We start from the raw sequence: 14,108 nt of genomic DNA, 5'->3' as shown, positions 1-14,108 counted from the left end.
CAGTACTTGAAGATCGGATTCCCAAGCATGCAATCAAAACCCTTTTTTCTTTTCTTTTTTTAAATCAACTTTAAAACTAATCAGATCCAAACTTGTGGTTTAACCCAATTATCGTACACAAATATCAAACATTTGTATCTAATTGAGTTTGACATTGGTGAGGTTCGTTCCAGGAGGAGTCATTCATTTGGCTAACAAATTTTTTTTTTTTTTTTTTGACAAACATTTGGCTAACAAATTGATTGAGCAGTAGAGGGACGATAACTGATAAGAGTAGATGTTGAAAACAATATTTGTTGCATTAATTATACATATGGTCTCATTGTGAGGACCCCACCTTTATGCATTTCATAAATTTTTAAGGCAAGGTGTAGTCTAATTTGAATTCAAAGTTTTGCTTTTTCATTAACGAGTTTTTACAATTCATTGTATTAATATATTTTCATTTTTCATCAAGGAGAAAGTTTTTTAGGTTAATGACACTGCTCGACTCGTCCTTATGGGGATCCTTCCCCCTTTTTTTTAAGGGGAAAAGTTCTTCAATTAATGCAAGTTTCTTTCTTTCAATTTATTTATTTTTTAGATTCTATTCAAAAGGAAAAATAAAATTACTTTTTAGTTCTTGCAATCTTCTTTTCAGTTTTTAGTTTAATTTTAATTCCTTGCAATTTTATATTGATCAAATCTCCCTCTTTTTTTAAATGTGTTTTTAAGTAGTAATATATATATATATATATATATATATATATATTACGAGTTGGATTCAGAATTGGATTAAAATTACACCTAGTGTAACTCTAAACATTGTTACACCACCAATAATTTATTATTGAATTCATATTTTAAAATTTTCACTATTAGATTATATGTTTTATATTTTCTTAATATATGTGCTAATTTTCATGTCAATCGAATATTATATACCATTTGATCTAGAAAGTCATCTTTTATGCAATATTTTAAACTACTTAAAAAAAAAAATTAAATTTAAACAATTGATCGATGACATGTCTATTAATCCTTGATTACTTTGAAATTTTGCAAGCATAGAAAATATACAAAGATAATATAATCTAACGATGGATTTGTCAAAATTTACAATCAGTTGAGTTACAATGCTCTTAGCAAACAGTATGCTTCTTTAAAGACCCATCTATTGGTACGATGAAAGTTAAAATAGTTTTGATCTCACCTAGTTACTAAATGTAAAAATTCATAAATGTCCATTAGAAGAAAATTTAACTGCACAATACCAAATTACTCCAGATGGGACTACTAAAAAATGTGCAACTAAACTAAGTAGAGTACTTTCAAAGATATCATATTCGACCATCAAAACTGAGATTTTGTGTATCGTGGAGAGGCAGAAATATCTCCAAATCCCATTAAGGTACAATGGAATGAATTTGTCCTACGTAGCTACTCTTAACTGACCTGTTAAATTAATTTTCAAGGCTGACTAATACAACTGTAACACAAAATACAAGTATATTAAATTTACAGTAGGCCTCCTAAGTTTCTTCCATGATCACTATTCAAAAGAATCAGTTCATCTAGTCTTTCATCACAAGAAGTGGCCCCTTCTTCCTCATCATGTTCATCATCAGAATCCCCATCAACAAACCTGGGAACCCTGTTTAGTCTATGTTCATTGCTAGATTGATCCAAATTTCCTGCAATTTGATTAGCTTCCTCTTGTTCTTCTACTGTTTTAGCCAAAGATAACAGAACATTCTTTGCTTTCTGATCAGGAGGAAACCCACAAGACTCCATTTCCTTGTACCAAACAACAGCACTGCCGAAATCCCTGTTTTTGCCATATGCATCCATAATTGTGGTCAAGACTGTTTGATTTGCTTTGACACCACATGCCTGCATTTCTTCATATTTCTCCATCATCTTCTCAAGGTTATTTATTTTTGCATACCCTTTGATCAATGCCCCATAAGTGACAACATTGGGTTCAAATCCATCTTGTTTTAGTCTTCTGAAGAAATTTTCAGCACCCTCCATATCAGAAGCATTCACATAAGCCGATAACATAGTCGTATAAGAGCAAAGATCTGGGGTAAATCTGCAAAAGCAAACAATGATAAAGAGTAGTGCACCCTTGTCATTAAGACAGCAAATGTACATGGGCAGCTATCACTCTGTTAAGCACCCTTGTCAATATCCATGACTCCTATACATTATTTTCCATCTAGAAGGGCATGCATTTGATCATTGAATTAATACTCTCCCATTCTTGACATTGAATAATAGTTGTAACAAAAGTACTTCATGATCCTTTGCTCTGTCAGACACTTGAAAGGATTACAGCGAACCTGTTTTTTGAGGTTCTATACTTAGCAAATCTATATAGGGTGACTGGATTTTTATCTGACTAATAAAAGTTTCAAATAAACATCTACAAAGAATCCTCATGCCCAAAAGAGAATGTATAAAGTGAACCAGTTTACCATACAAGACAGAAAACAAAATACCAAGGGAGAGAGGGGGAAGGAATTAAGCAGAAGGATAGGTGGATGCACCATGAACACTGTCTGAGGAGAAATTTATGCTACAAAGAAAGAGAGACGGATAGTAGAAGTTGATTTTTTATTTTCCTTTTTTTAAGGAAAAAAGAAAAGAAACACAGAAAAGACCAAATGACAAGACATGGATGACCTCATGGAGGACATGGACCCAACAACTTCTAGGTCCTTCCAGAATATAGCTCAATGATACCAACCTATGTACTTCATTAACTGGACCAATTTAAGCTTCACAAAAAGAAAGAGAGATACAATTAAATAACTAGTCAAAATCATTGTCTAATATCTGAAACAGGTCAGCTTCTGAAAAGAGTTCATGCAGGAGTAGGTTATATTCTTATTAACATTATTGAGCACAACGGAAAGAGCTTCTGTCTTTGAGAAATCAACAAAAAGAAGCCTCAAAACATTTTGCTATGAATAAATTCGAACTTGTATAAAGTGCATATGGTGATTTAGGGATAGAAAGTGTAGAGTAATCACATTACCTGTCCCTTTTCATACTCTTAAACACAGTGCGAGCTTGCTCCACCATCCCCGAGATCGCAAATGCATCAAGCAAGATGTTATAAGCTTTGTGGGTTGGTCTGGAGAAAAGACAAAATGACAGGTGTTGTAATCTTCAAAACCAATAGAAATCTCTAATAAACAAATAGTAGTTAGCCATTGGCTAGTCAGTTGCCATCAGCTTGTCTTGGTGAAGCAATCAGCATAACAAAAACCAACCCAGAAACTAAAAGTTCAGAATTCTGCCTGAAAAAATAACCGACAAAAAACAAGGCGAATAACTCCTAACTCAATCTATATGTGTTTAAAAGTTGAAGTGTAGCATTTATTGTTAATACGCTCCTGTTGAGCCACATCAGCAGCCACACCATCCACCTATTTTCAACTCTCTCTCTCTCTCTCTCTCATATTTTTAACTCTTTTTCTTCTTATTAATCCCCAAATTATTGTTACACTTTTTCCAAACTTTTCCCTCCCTTTTACCTTTTCATCTCCCCACTACTATCTACCTTAATATCTTCCTTCCTCTATCCCTTTATCTTCTTTTATTTTTGCCTCTTTTTATCCCCATCATTTTACTACAACTTTGCAATTATCTCACATTCTATACATAACTTTCCCAATTCCCACAAATATATACATATATATATCTCAATTTTTTTCCCCATTTTTTGGTGGATTTTTTAATCTTGCATCTCTATTTTAGGTTGATTAACTTTTGTGTTCTTTAGAGTTCTACTTTGGGTTATTCTAATTTAGTTTTGTGTTTTTAAATTGTTATCTTTTTTCTTTTATTTGATTTCATAAATGTTATCTTATTACATTATAAAGATAGTGTATACGAATATAGTCTTATTCTATTACATAGCAGGACTATGATAATTTGGTATTTATTACTTTTTTTTTTTATAAGTGGTGTTTATTACTATATCTTTTAACTTTTTTTCTTCTCATCTAATTTTCTATAAATTTGTTATTATCTCTCACATTCTCGCTTGAAAAAATTATTATTCTCTCTCTCAATTTTTTATTATTTCTTATAGATCTATTTTATATTGATAAAACATTGTGTTTTTTTATAACTCTATTTTAGGTTAACACCTTTAGGTGTTGTATTTTTAAGTTCCCCAACACAAGTAGTCTCTCTCCCTTTTATAACTTTGGTTTGACTTTTGTTTGAGTTAATACTTAGCTATTTTGGAAGTAAGAAGTAAGAATTTAAATTTATATCAAAACACAATATCAGCTATGGATTTGAATATGTCTATCAATTATTTGAGTAATATTAAAAAGTAATTTTGCTATGAGTTTTGATTATCATGATAACCTCCTTTAAAATAAAGAGGAATTTGAATAATTTATTTGAAACTTAAAAAGTTTAGCTATAGAGAAAAAAATTGGAAAAACATAGCACACTATAACAGAATTTCAAAAAGTATGGACCTCTCATAAAGGAATAATATCAATCAAACACTACACCAAAAATAATAGAATGATATATTGGTAGAGATAGAAAGAAGAAAAGTCATTTTAGAAATTGTTTAATTTTTAGGCAAAACAAATTACTTTCATAAAAGCAGAGACCTCATGCGGGAGAGTATGAGGTTCTGTCATGTGGTGCACTCTTTAAATATAATTGAAACACTTTTAAGCCACATTAGAGATAAGAACAAATTTAAAAATAGAAGACTCTTTATTTCCTTTAGTTCAATGTTTCAAGACTAATTTTTGTTTCCTTTAATTCAATGTTTCAAGACTACTATTTGTTTCGTTTAGTTCAATATTTCAAGACTTTTCCTCTCTCTCACACACGCAAAACTCTTTGCATTTTCATTCACCATTTTCACTTCTACTCCTTTATATGCCCACAAGCCTCATGACATCTCATCTCAAATACACCTAGACAAAAAACGATGTCATTTACCTTCAACTTTTCAACAACATCTGCATAACTCCAATATTATCGTATCATTTGACCCTAGTCCGTATGAGTAAGCTATGACCAAGGAAGGAGGCTTGCGTTTTTAATTCAGTTTACAATTTGATGTTGACGTCAGATGCTGTGGATTTTGTGAAGATTGTGATTTGCTTTGAGTCTTTGGGTGTTTGCGATTTTGGTTTGGGAAAGTCATAAATGTATTTTGTTTTAGAAAAAAAAACCTTCTAATTGATTATTTATGAAGTTGGCTTTTTTTTTTTTTTTTTTAGAACTCATAATTTGTAGGTTTCTTTGTAATTTTTTTTACTGCTATTTTGTGCGGTATAAGCCATAGTGATAAAAGTAAAAATTAATGGTGATTTCAAAGTGTTTTTCATTTTTTTTAAAGGATATAGAAGTCCAACTAAAGGCAATTAAATTTTGATAAATAGATGTGTTTTTAATCCAATTTCTCTTTGTTTAATCATATTCTCTTTATGTTGCTTACAAATTATTTCCTTAATTTCATTGAGATAATGGATTGGGTGTTTGAGATTGGGGTCTTCATATTTGGTTGTGAGAATAGAGTGGTTGAGGAAGTGTTTGGGAGGTTGCTTAAATTTATGTAATTTTAGGATAAAAAAGTATTTTATGCTTTAAACTTGTATTTATAGATTTCAAAATCATTTAATCAATTTAAAAAATAAAGTTTTCTTTTAACAATAAATATTATAATTTATTATTGTGTTATAGTATTATACAATTTTTTTTAATAAAATATGAATTAAGAAAATCAAGTTTCAAAGTATATAACAATATTGTGAACAAATATAAATATTATATGTAGGTCTTAATATACATAAAAATGATTTCAAATGAAATTGTAAAGTATCCGTGCATCAAGCGAGATATCATTTAATTCTTCTTAAAGTTTCAATATAGTTATAGGTTGGTTTACTGGAGTTCATAATTCAATCATGATGTTTTATTGACCTCGTTTAGGAGAGTTGGATTTTGAACTCTCCAAAGCACCAGAAGAGAAAAATAAACAAAGACAATGAGCCAAATTTATTCTTTCAAATTCAGACAGAAAAATGTGTGCAAAGAAGCCCACCAACTAATTTAGCTTTACCAGGTTGAGTGAGCTTCAGGTTAAATCAGTTCAACTGATACAACCCATTTTTTTTCATATTTAACTTTCAAGACCTATAGCTCCCTATAAAAGAAGAAAAGTTAAGAATGTGCCTACACACCTGACACCAGCATCAAGCATCTCCTCAAAAACAGCTAGCGCTTCGTCCTCCCTTCTTGCTTTCCCATAAGCATTAATAAGTAGGGCATAGCTGACAACATCAGGTTGAAGACCAGATCTTTGCATCTAAAAATCATGAATATACTTCAAAAATCTGATGAATGTAATATTAACAAGAGATTAAGAGGTATTTAAAAATAAATAAATAGATAAAAACTACCTCACAAAGCATCAGGGCATATTCCAGAATTGCTCTTTGGTATTTACAGGGTCATCAAGAGATATTACAATCAGCTAGGTGCATGAAGTCAATCACTTGGCCCACAATTTCCACACAAAAATCAACTTGATGATCATTGAAAAACCAGCTCTCTTTACTAAAAGGATCTATTTACATAGAACTATCAAGTATCCTTCTTTTTTGTGATGAAGTACAATTATTATGAGTTAACTTATTATGTTTCAATGTCACTAGCGTAAATAAATTACTAATGCTATTCAATGACAGAAGGTTACCTTAAAAATGTCAACATAAACAGGCTTGCACACCCTCAAGTCTTATCCAAAACCTTGTGAATTATTTAATTTAAACAAAGACATTTCATAAGAAACCAGAAAAACAGACGTCAAACCCATTTTTCCCATATTGGTTTGTCATATTAATTGTGTCCATCAAGAAGGAAAACACCACCCACCTCATTTAAAATCAGAACAACTGAAAGGATCTCCTTACAGGTTTATGCCATATTTGAGAACTTCAATGGAGAACATGTTGTCTACATGCTGACTAAAAGTATCAGGGAACTGACAGACATACTTTAAGAAATGCAATGATGGATTTGAGAAAAAGATGTTTACAATTAGGTTGCAATAGTTTGATGCAGTAAGACTATTAACTGATTTCTGATTGTCAGTTTTGGAGAAGCCTGAACTCTCCTACTCTGAAAATGAATAAAGAAGATATGGATTGATGAAGAGGATTCTGGGGTACTATGGAACCCAGTGATTGAGTAATTTTGGACAATGATAGGCTGGTATCTCAGTGCACCTTTGAGATGGGTGCAAAAGATCAAGATGTTGGGTTTTGTTTCTGGAAAAAGCTTCACTAGTTAATTGTAATAGAAGGCAGTATATCAAACCCAATAAATCTACAAGAAGGTTGTATATATGCCCCATTGGTTGGGAAGGCTTGACCTGAGGAACAATCTCACTACCAGAATTCCAGTTAATCAATTTTTTAGTAGTGTCACTTAGACATTATGGGGGTTATTACTATTCTTACGTTCTGTTAAATTGTTATGACTGCACATGGAGAATCTAGCTTTTTTGCAACTCGACAAAAGGCCATACACTGCTACTCCATGATTTCACATGGAGAACCTGCTTAATGTAGATATTTAACTTTTTCCCAAATCTACGTATCTCTTGATCAAAGTCAGCACTAAATGGTCATAAATCAATCTGTTCACGTCTCACCCCAAAGTTGCCCCAATAGATTATCTTGACTTGATTGGGATCAACCTAAATAGTCAAATTTACTATATCTCCTATTTTCAAGGAATTTGCCTTCATCTTCCACAGGTAGTCCATAAAATTCAACCTCAAAAAGAAACTGTTAAATTACCACTCATCCCAATGGATTACGCTGATAGAAAGTGGGAAATCTAATCATTCAATTATTCTTCTAACACTTCCCCTCATATGTAGGCACAGACTTTCCCTCAAAAATAAGGCACAACATGTGGAATTATAGACTTAAATGGCAGATATAAAGAGAACTGCTTGTATTGGTACAATGTTAAAAACAATTATTCACAAAAATTTAAGCATTTGACCTCTACAATTTAAGTATGAACCTTATCCCAAAGTTTTTTACCCACAAATGAACATTTGACTCAGGATAGAATCCTTTAGAGCCCTTCCTCCATACCACCTATCATGCCCAAATTTGACCCTCCTGCCATCCCCAATTTTGAAACAAATATTGGCAGCAAATTTATCCCATCCAGGTATTATGCCTTTCCAAAGACTAAAGCCCCCTTTGGGTCTTCTAACCACTTCGGAAGTCCAATCACCCCATAATACCCCATATTTTGCCCCTATGACATGTCTCCAAAACTGATGGCTCTCCTCTCCCAACCTCCATAACCACATCTAACAACAAAGCCTGACTGAAGGTTCCTCACTCCCAAACCACCAGTTTTTATGGGAGAGCACACCACACTCCAATTCACCAAATGGAATTTGAATTCCCCATCTCTCCCACCCCACCAAAAATTTCGTTGATGCGTAGGAATAGTAAACAAAGAAAGAAAACAAATTGGAAGGATAGATAACGTACTCGAGTAAGATCATAAGGATCGCCTTCAATAGGTAGAAATTTTTGCATTGAACTAGCCTTTTCTCTGTCCTTTCAACAACCATGTTCCAAACTGCACTAATTTTATATGATGAACCCAGCTACATAGCCAAATAGTTCATACGGTAAAGATCCCACTTTACAATCCAATAGTGTGGCCAATCTATGTTTTGAAGCAAGTTAATCACCAAGCCCATAATTGCTTCAAAACATAAAATCATAACACAGATTTACCAGACATTAGAAGCTAAAACATCACAAAACAAGAAAGTGTCATTAGCAAGCATAAGATGTGAAACAGTTAGAGCTTCTCTATTTCCTCCCTCCACTTGGAACTCGACTATGAAACCTCCCTCCACAGATCTCGCCAACATGCCACTCAAGACCTCGTCCCCAACACTGTTTCAAGCCTATTAGCTAGCATTCATATTTAATACCACCAAAAGTTTAAGAAACAGTATCAACTAATATAAACCCACCTCAATCCTAGATAAATGAGACTGCTCATCCTTCTGTCCTTAAGGACATCCATCAACATTCCTTTGATGTCTTGTTCATTTTTGTATTTCTCTATCTTTATAATTTGTATTCTTTGAAATTGGACTGCACAAATCCCATGTGTCAGCCTATTTTCCTTCTTCAATAAAATTTTTTACTTATCAAAAAATATAATAAAAATTTTGTTTAAAAAAAAAAATCCATCAACATTGCTAAATCATAAGAATTTTAGGGACTCTTTTTAAACATGTTAAGGAAATCAGCATTGCTAAAACATAAGAATTTTAAGGACATTTTTTTAAACATATTAAGGAAGTAAAACATAGATATATAGCTTATTCTTAGATAGCTCACCAGCTAAAACACATATTAGCTGGTGATTTCTTAAAATTAATTACAAAATATCTCTATATCAAGAGGGAATTTCATAATGAAATATACATTTGAAGTTTCAAATTCCTAGGAATAATAATGGAAATTGTAGAACGTCTAGAAACAGCATATTAGAGTACTAATGCTGCATGCTTATTGTCTATAATCACAATAATTTTTTGCTAGTGACTGTCAGTGCATATTATACTCTGGTTACATGAAAGATAAATCAGAAATTTCTTAATTTTACCTGGTCATACATCTTTGAAACTTCCTTGTAATTAGTCTCAAATGACATTAAGCTATTATAAGTAACTGTTGATTGTTGAACTCCTCTCTCAGCCATGAGTGCAAATACTTTTCGAGCTTTCTCATAATTCCTTGCCTTCTTATGCATATAGATCATCATGTGAAACATCTTTTGGTCTGGCTTTAAAGGTGATTTTTCCTCATTCAAAAGGGTCTCGAAAACGTCTTCAGCTTCCTTGAACTTACCTCCCTGCAGTAGCTCCGGTCACTCATGAAATTGCAAGATAATTTAAATTATGAATTACATCTTAGGTTAGAGAGTCACTCCCACTATATAAAAAAAACTTACACAAAAAAATAAAAATAAAAGAAGAAGAAGAAAACTTAACCCATCTCTGTGTATGGTATCATAAATATATTATGATACACATGAAGTTGGGGATGCAACGTGTCTAGGTGTTCAATTTATCTATTTTAAAAAGTTTCTACCATTTTGGAGTGTTCATTAGTTTGATTAGTTTGTTGAGAATCCATAGTCAACCCCAAATATTGAGGGACTAAGGCTTGGTTGTTTTTGTTATTGTTGTTGGAAGTCCAGTAGCCATAACAAACATGTCAGGTCTTTATCCAGTCAAAGCTTGGAGTTCCATCAACTTTCAGTTGTGGATTCAAGGCTCATTACGTTCTTTGTAGGGTCAGCATTCAGTCAAATCTTAGAATATCAACAACTTTCACTTTCAAAGTAGTGGTAGAAAACTATTATTTTCTAGAGCAGTTTATGTCAAGACTCAAAAATGCCTGTAGTGACAATTTTAGATCATAACTTCAATAGATCAAATTTTGTTGAAGGCTGTGAGCCAGCCATAAAGGACCCTGCAATTCAGGCATAGTTCAGATGGTCTTTTTCATTAATAGATTTTCAAAATTTATTGTTCTCAAATTTTTTCAAGTTAAACCTAAAGTTCTAATTCTACGAGTATCAATTTTTTTTTTTTTTTTTTTTTTATGATAAGTAATAAAGATTTATTGATATATAAAAAAAGACACCCAAGCACACAAGGAGTATATAGGGGTATACAATCAATTCCAAAAATTACATAAATCAAGTAAATCAAGAATTGAAAATAAAGATTGGTTTCTCAAATCTGACAACTACTCCAATAAGGTTCTAAAAAAGAATAACTTGAGATCTGGCATAGTTCTCTCATTATCTTCAAAGCACTTGCTATTTCTTTCCCTCCAAAGACACCACATCAAACAATGGGGAACAACCATCCTTATATGACCATTTCAATGATGACCAAACCGACCTTGATGGCAAGCTAGAAGCTCAACAACAGACTTTGGCATAAAGTTATAGGGCTTAAAAAAAAATTACCTCAACAAATATCTTAAGTATTATTTGATATGTTAAGGCTGAAGGTTGAGGGCCTGAAGACAACATCCTTCGAAATATTGCTTCAGCATTATTGTATCGGCCTCCTCTTCCATATGCTTCCATAAGAGCAGTGTGGGATATGACACTTGGTGCGTAGCCCTTCTTATTCATCAAGCTAAAAACTCTCTCGGCCCTGTTGAAGTCCCCTTGCTTTCCATAAGCTGTTAGAAGCATGAGGAAATCCAGTTCACTAAACACCCACCAGCTTTGAGCCCTGAGCCATTCAAGGATCTACAACACAAAAGAAGACTAGTATGTAACATCAAAATAGAAGATCAAAAGCATATATTGACCACCAAAGTAATGAGTTTAGGAATAGTATATTCATTTTATTCCAAAGCACAAAAATGAATGTGTGTGTATGTTAGAGATAGTAGCTCATATTCTGAATGAGAAAATAACACCAGTCTCTAGTTTGAGGACCTCATGGTATGGTAACCGTATATTGGGAAATTTAATGTACACTATTGGGCAGACAACAGCATAACTATGTTGTAATCTTTAATTTTTTTTTTTTTTTCATATAGTGGAATGATCCGTTTGCTTGTTTCTGTGGATGTATGCGCACTGTCAAACCATGAAAAGTTCTATGATTATGTAAATAGAAATCTTCAACATTTATGGATAGTAGATAGATACCTCATACCTCAATGACAAGTTTCCATTTGTTTAGTTGCTTAAATCTGAGCAAGGTCCCAAGGACCTTGTCTCTTGAAATGCCCTGGTTACTAACATTCAGTTGTTTGAGCACTGCAACTGCAGAACCCGTCTCCTGAATTTCAGTCATCAGTCTCCTCCAACTCTTCTGATCAGCTTCGTCAGCTGCATCTCGGAATACCTCGAAACCTTCCTTCTTCTTCTTCCTCTTCCTGGGTGCCAACATTCCCATACAAACAACAACACCCACTCTCCCTCGTATCCTAACATTGCTCACATTATTTACTACAATTGATTTATTACTGCAACATAACACAACAGCAACGAATGAATTATTACATATATCCAATCAAAACTGCATAACAATATTCATTCATTGCAACTACATAGTATATTGGGAAATGAATATTGAAAAAAAATTCAAAATCCAGTTTAGAATAAAGATAACCATCACAATCACATTAAAATACTGCTCACTATTTTGATAAAAACCAGTGACACCCAAAAATAAAGACCCTTATGGAAAAATAAAAGGAGTAGCTGAAAACAGGAATAAAGGGGGTTTATTCTTTAATGGGGTTTATCAAATTCAAGTATTAGACGAAGAGAGAGAGAGAACCTGCAATTAGTAAGAGGAACTGAAGAAATGAAGGGCTTGAGAAATAAGGTTTGAGGCATCGAGTTTGAGAGAGAAAAAAAAATCTTATCTATTTAGACACTCTTGAGTCTGAGCTCTGCCTCATTCTCCGGGCGCGCTTTTCTTCGGGTTCGGAAAGGCATATGACAATTTATATTTTTTAAAAAGTCCAAACTACCCTTCACTAGCTCATACAAATTTCAGTGCCTTCTTAAGGACAAAACCAGAACATATAATTTATATATAAAAAATATATATATATATAAAAAAATAAAAAATAAAAAATTATGACTTCAATTTAAAAAAAAAAAAATTGATATGGGTTTTAAATAGTTGTGAATCTCGGCATTTGGAACTGTTCAAAGTTGAACAGCTATTTGTTGCCAACGACAACAGAGCCTTGAAATGGTTGCATCGGCCAAGCGTAGTTTATGATCGGGTGTTCCTTGAAGCCATCCCCAGTGAGGAAATTTGCCATTTTACTCCATTTTATAAACAATTTTGTTAGTTAGCAAGTTTTCAAAACATATTAGCAAACTAACATCTTGAGTCTCTTAGCGAGTTCATTGTAGCAACTCGAGCTTAAGAGACTCAAGTTCTATGTGTTGGCAGAGTTGAGATGGACTTAAAATCCACGTGAAACTCGAGTTTTAGACACTCAAGTTCCTTTCTTATTCTTTGGCTGAAACTGTTCTTTAGTCGCATACCCATGTTCTTCCTTCTTTCTCCATACCCAAATCAAAAACAACCTATGGATTCATAAATTCTCATACCTAAAAATCTCATTTCTCAAACACCCACACCAAGACCCAAAAATCAGAAAATACCCACACAAGAACAAATACCTAATTGGATCTTCTCCTCTAGCGTCTTCTTCTTCTTCTAGATCTTCAATACTCCTACTCATATCAAATTCAAAGAACCCCCAACGTCTTCTTCTTTCTCCAACGTCGTCATCTTCTTCTTTCTCTAGAACAGAGGTTCTATTATGCTTTCTTAGTATTGCTCTATGGAACTCAAGTCTCTAGTTCCACGTAGATCATTTATCCATGTCATCTACGAACTTGAATCTCTACCATTGAACTCAAGCCTCTTTAGACTCGAGATGCTACTTTGCTAATAAGTTTTAAAAACGTGTTTACTAATGAATATGTTTAAAAAAAAAACAAGTTATATGCTAAATTTCCTCCATCCCCATTTCATGCTTGAGTTCTCTTTGATTTCAGTGGGCTTTGTAGGCAAAATTTGCCAAATAGCACATTTTTAGAAAAAAATTAGAAAAATAGCACCCAAAGGAAATTATTTAGTTATATAGCACATTTTTGAAACTCGAGTTTGGGCTGGAACTTGAGTTTAATAAATTCGAGTTCCAAAAATGTGCTACATAACTAAATAACTTCATTTTAAATTTTTCTAAAATTGTGCTATAGATCAAATTTTGTCGGGCTCTGTCTGTTGGGGGAATGAAAGAAAAAAAGAAAAAATACAATGAAAGAGGGCATCTAAGAGAAAATGAAGAAAATAAATAAAAAAAATATATAGTGAAACTATGAAAGAGAATAAACACTACTATTGAACACCAAGACTTTCCTCCCTCACAATATCTCTGGTTGTAGTTATTGCAGTGTAGCCATTGAAGGGAAGGAAAAAAATTTCTAAAACAATTCATTAGGGTTAATTTGCAAAG

General features: G+C 32.8%; 1 protein-coding gene across 1 annotated transcript; it reads right to left on the bottom strand.

Moving 5' to 3' along the window:
- Positions 1–1,291: 1,291 nt before the first annotated feature.
- LOC115977199 (pentatricopeptide repeat-containing protein At3g59040-like) lies at positions 1,292–12,539 on the bottom strand. Its single transcript, XM_031098908.1, has 7 exons — positions 12,404–12,539; positions 11,774–12,086; positions 11,068–11,358; positions 9,691–9,939; positions 6,213–6,337; positions 3,023–3,121; positions 1,292–2,074 (listed from the first exon to the last, which is right to left on the bottom strand). Exons 1-7 carry the CDS (start codon positions 12,460–12,462, stop codon positions 1,498–1,500), a joined length of 1,713 nt encoding a protein of 570 aa, XP_030954768.1. The 5' UTR covers positions 12,463–12,539; the 3' UTR covers positions 1,292–1,497.
- Positions 12,540–14,108: the final 1,569 nt, after the last annotated feature.

The sequence above is a fragment of the Quercus lobata genome, chromosome 2 (genome assembly GCF_001633185.2).
Source record: "Quercus lobata isolate SW786 chromosome 2, ValleyOak3.0 Primary Assembly, whole genome shotgun sequence".
Taxonomy (NCBI): Eukaryota; Viridiplantae; Streptophyta; class Magnoliopsida; order Fagales; family Fagaceae; genus Quercus; species Quercus lobata.
This window is presented reverse-complemented; position numbering and strand designations above follow the sequence as displayed.

Coding starts and splice junctions, on each gene's coding strand:
- LOC115977199 (XM_031098908.1), bottom strand. CDS start 12,462: ATGCCTCAAACCTTATTTCTCAAGCCCTTCATTTCTTCAGTTCCTCTT. Junction 6,338..9,690: donor TTTCAAAGATGTATGACCAG/GTAAAATTAAGA, acceptor CATGATTTTTAG/ATGCAAAGATCTGGTCTTCA. Junction 3,122..6,212: donor ATGCTTGATGCTGGTGTCAG/GTGTGTAGGCAC, acceptor TCTTTTCTCCAG/ACCAACCCACAAAGCTTATA.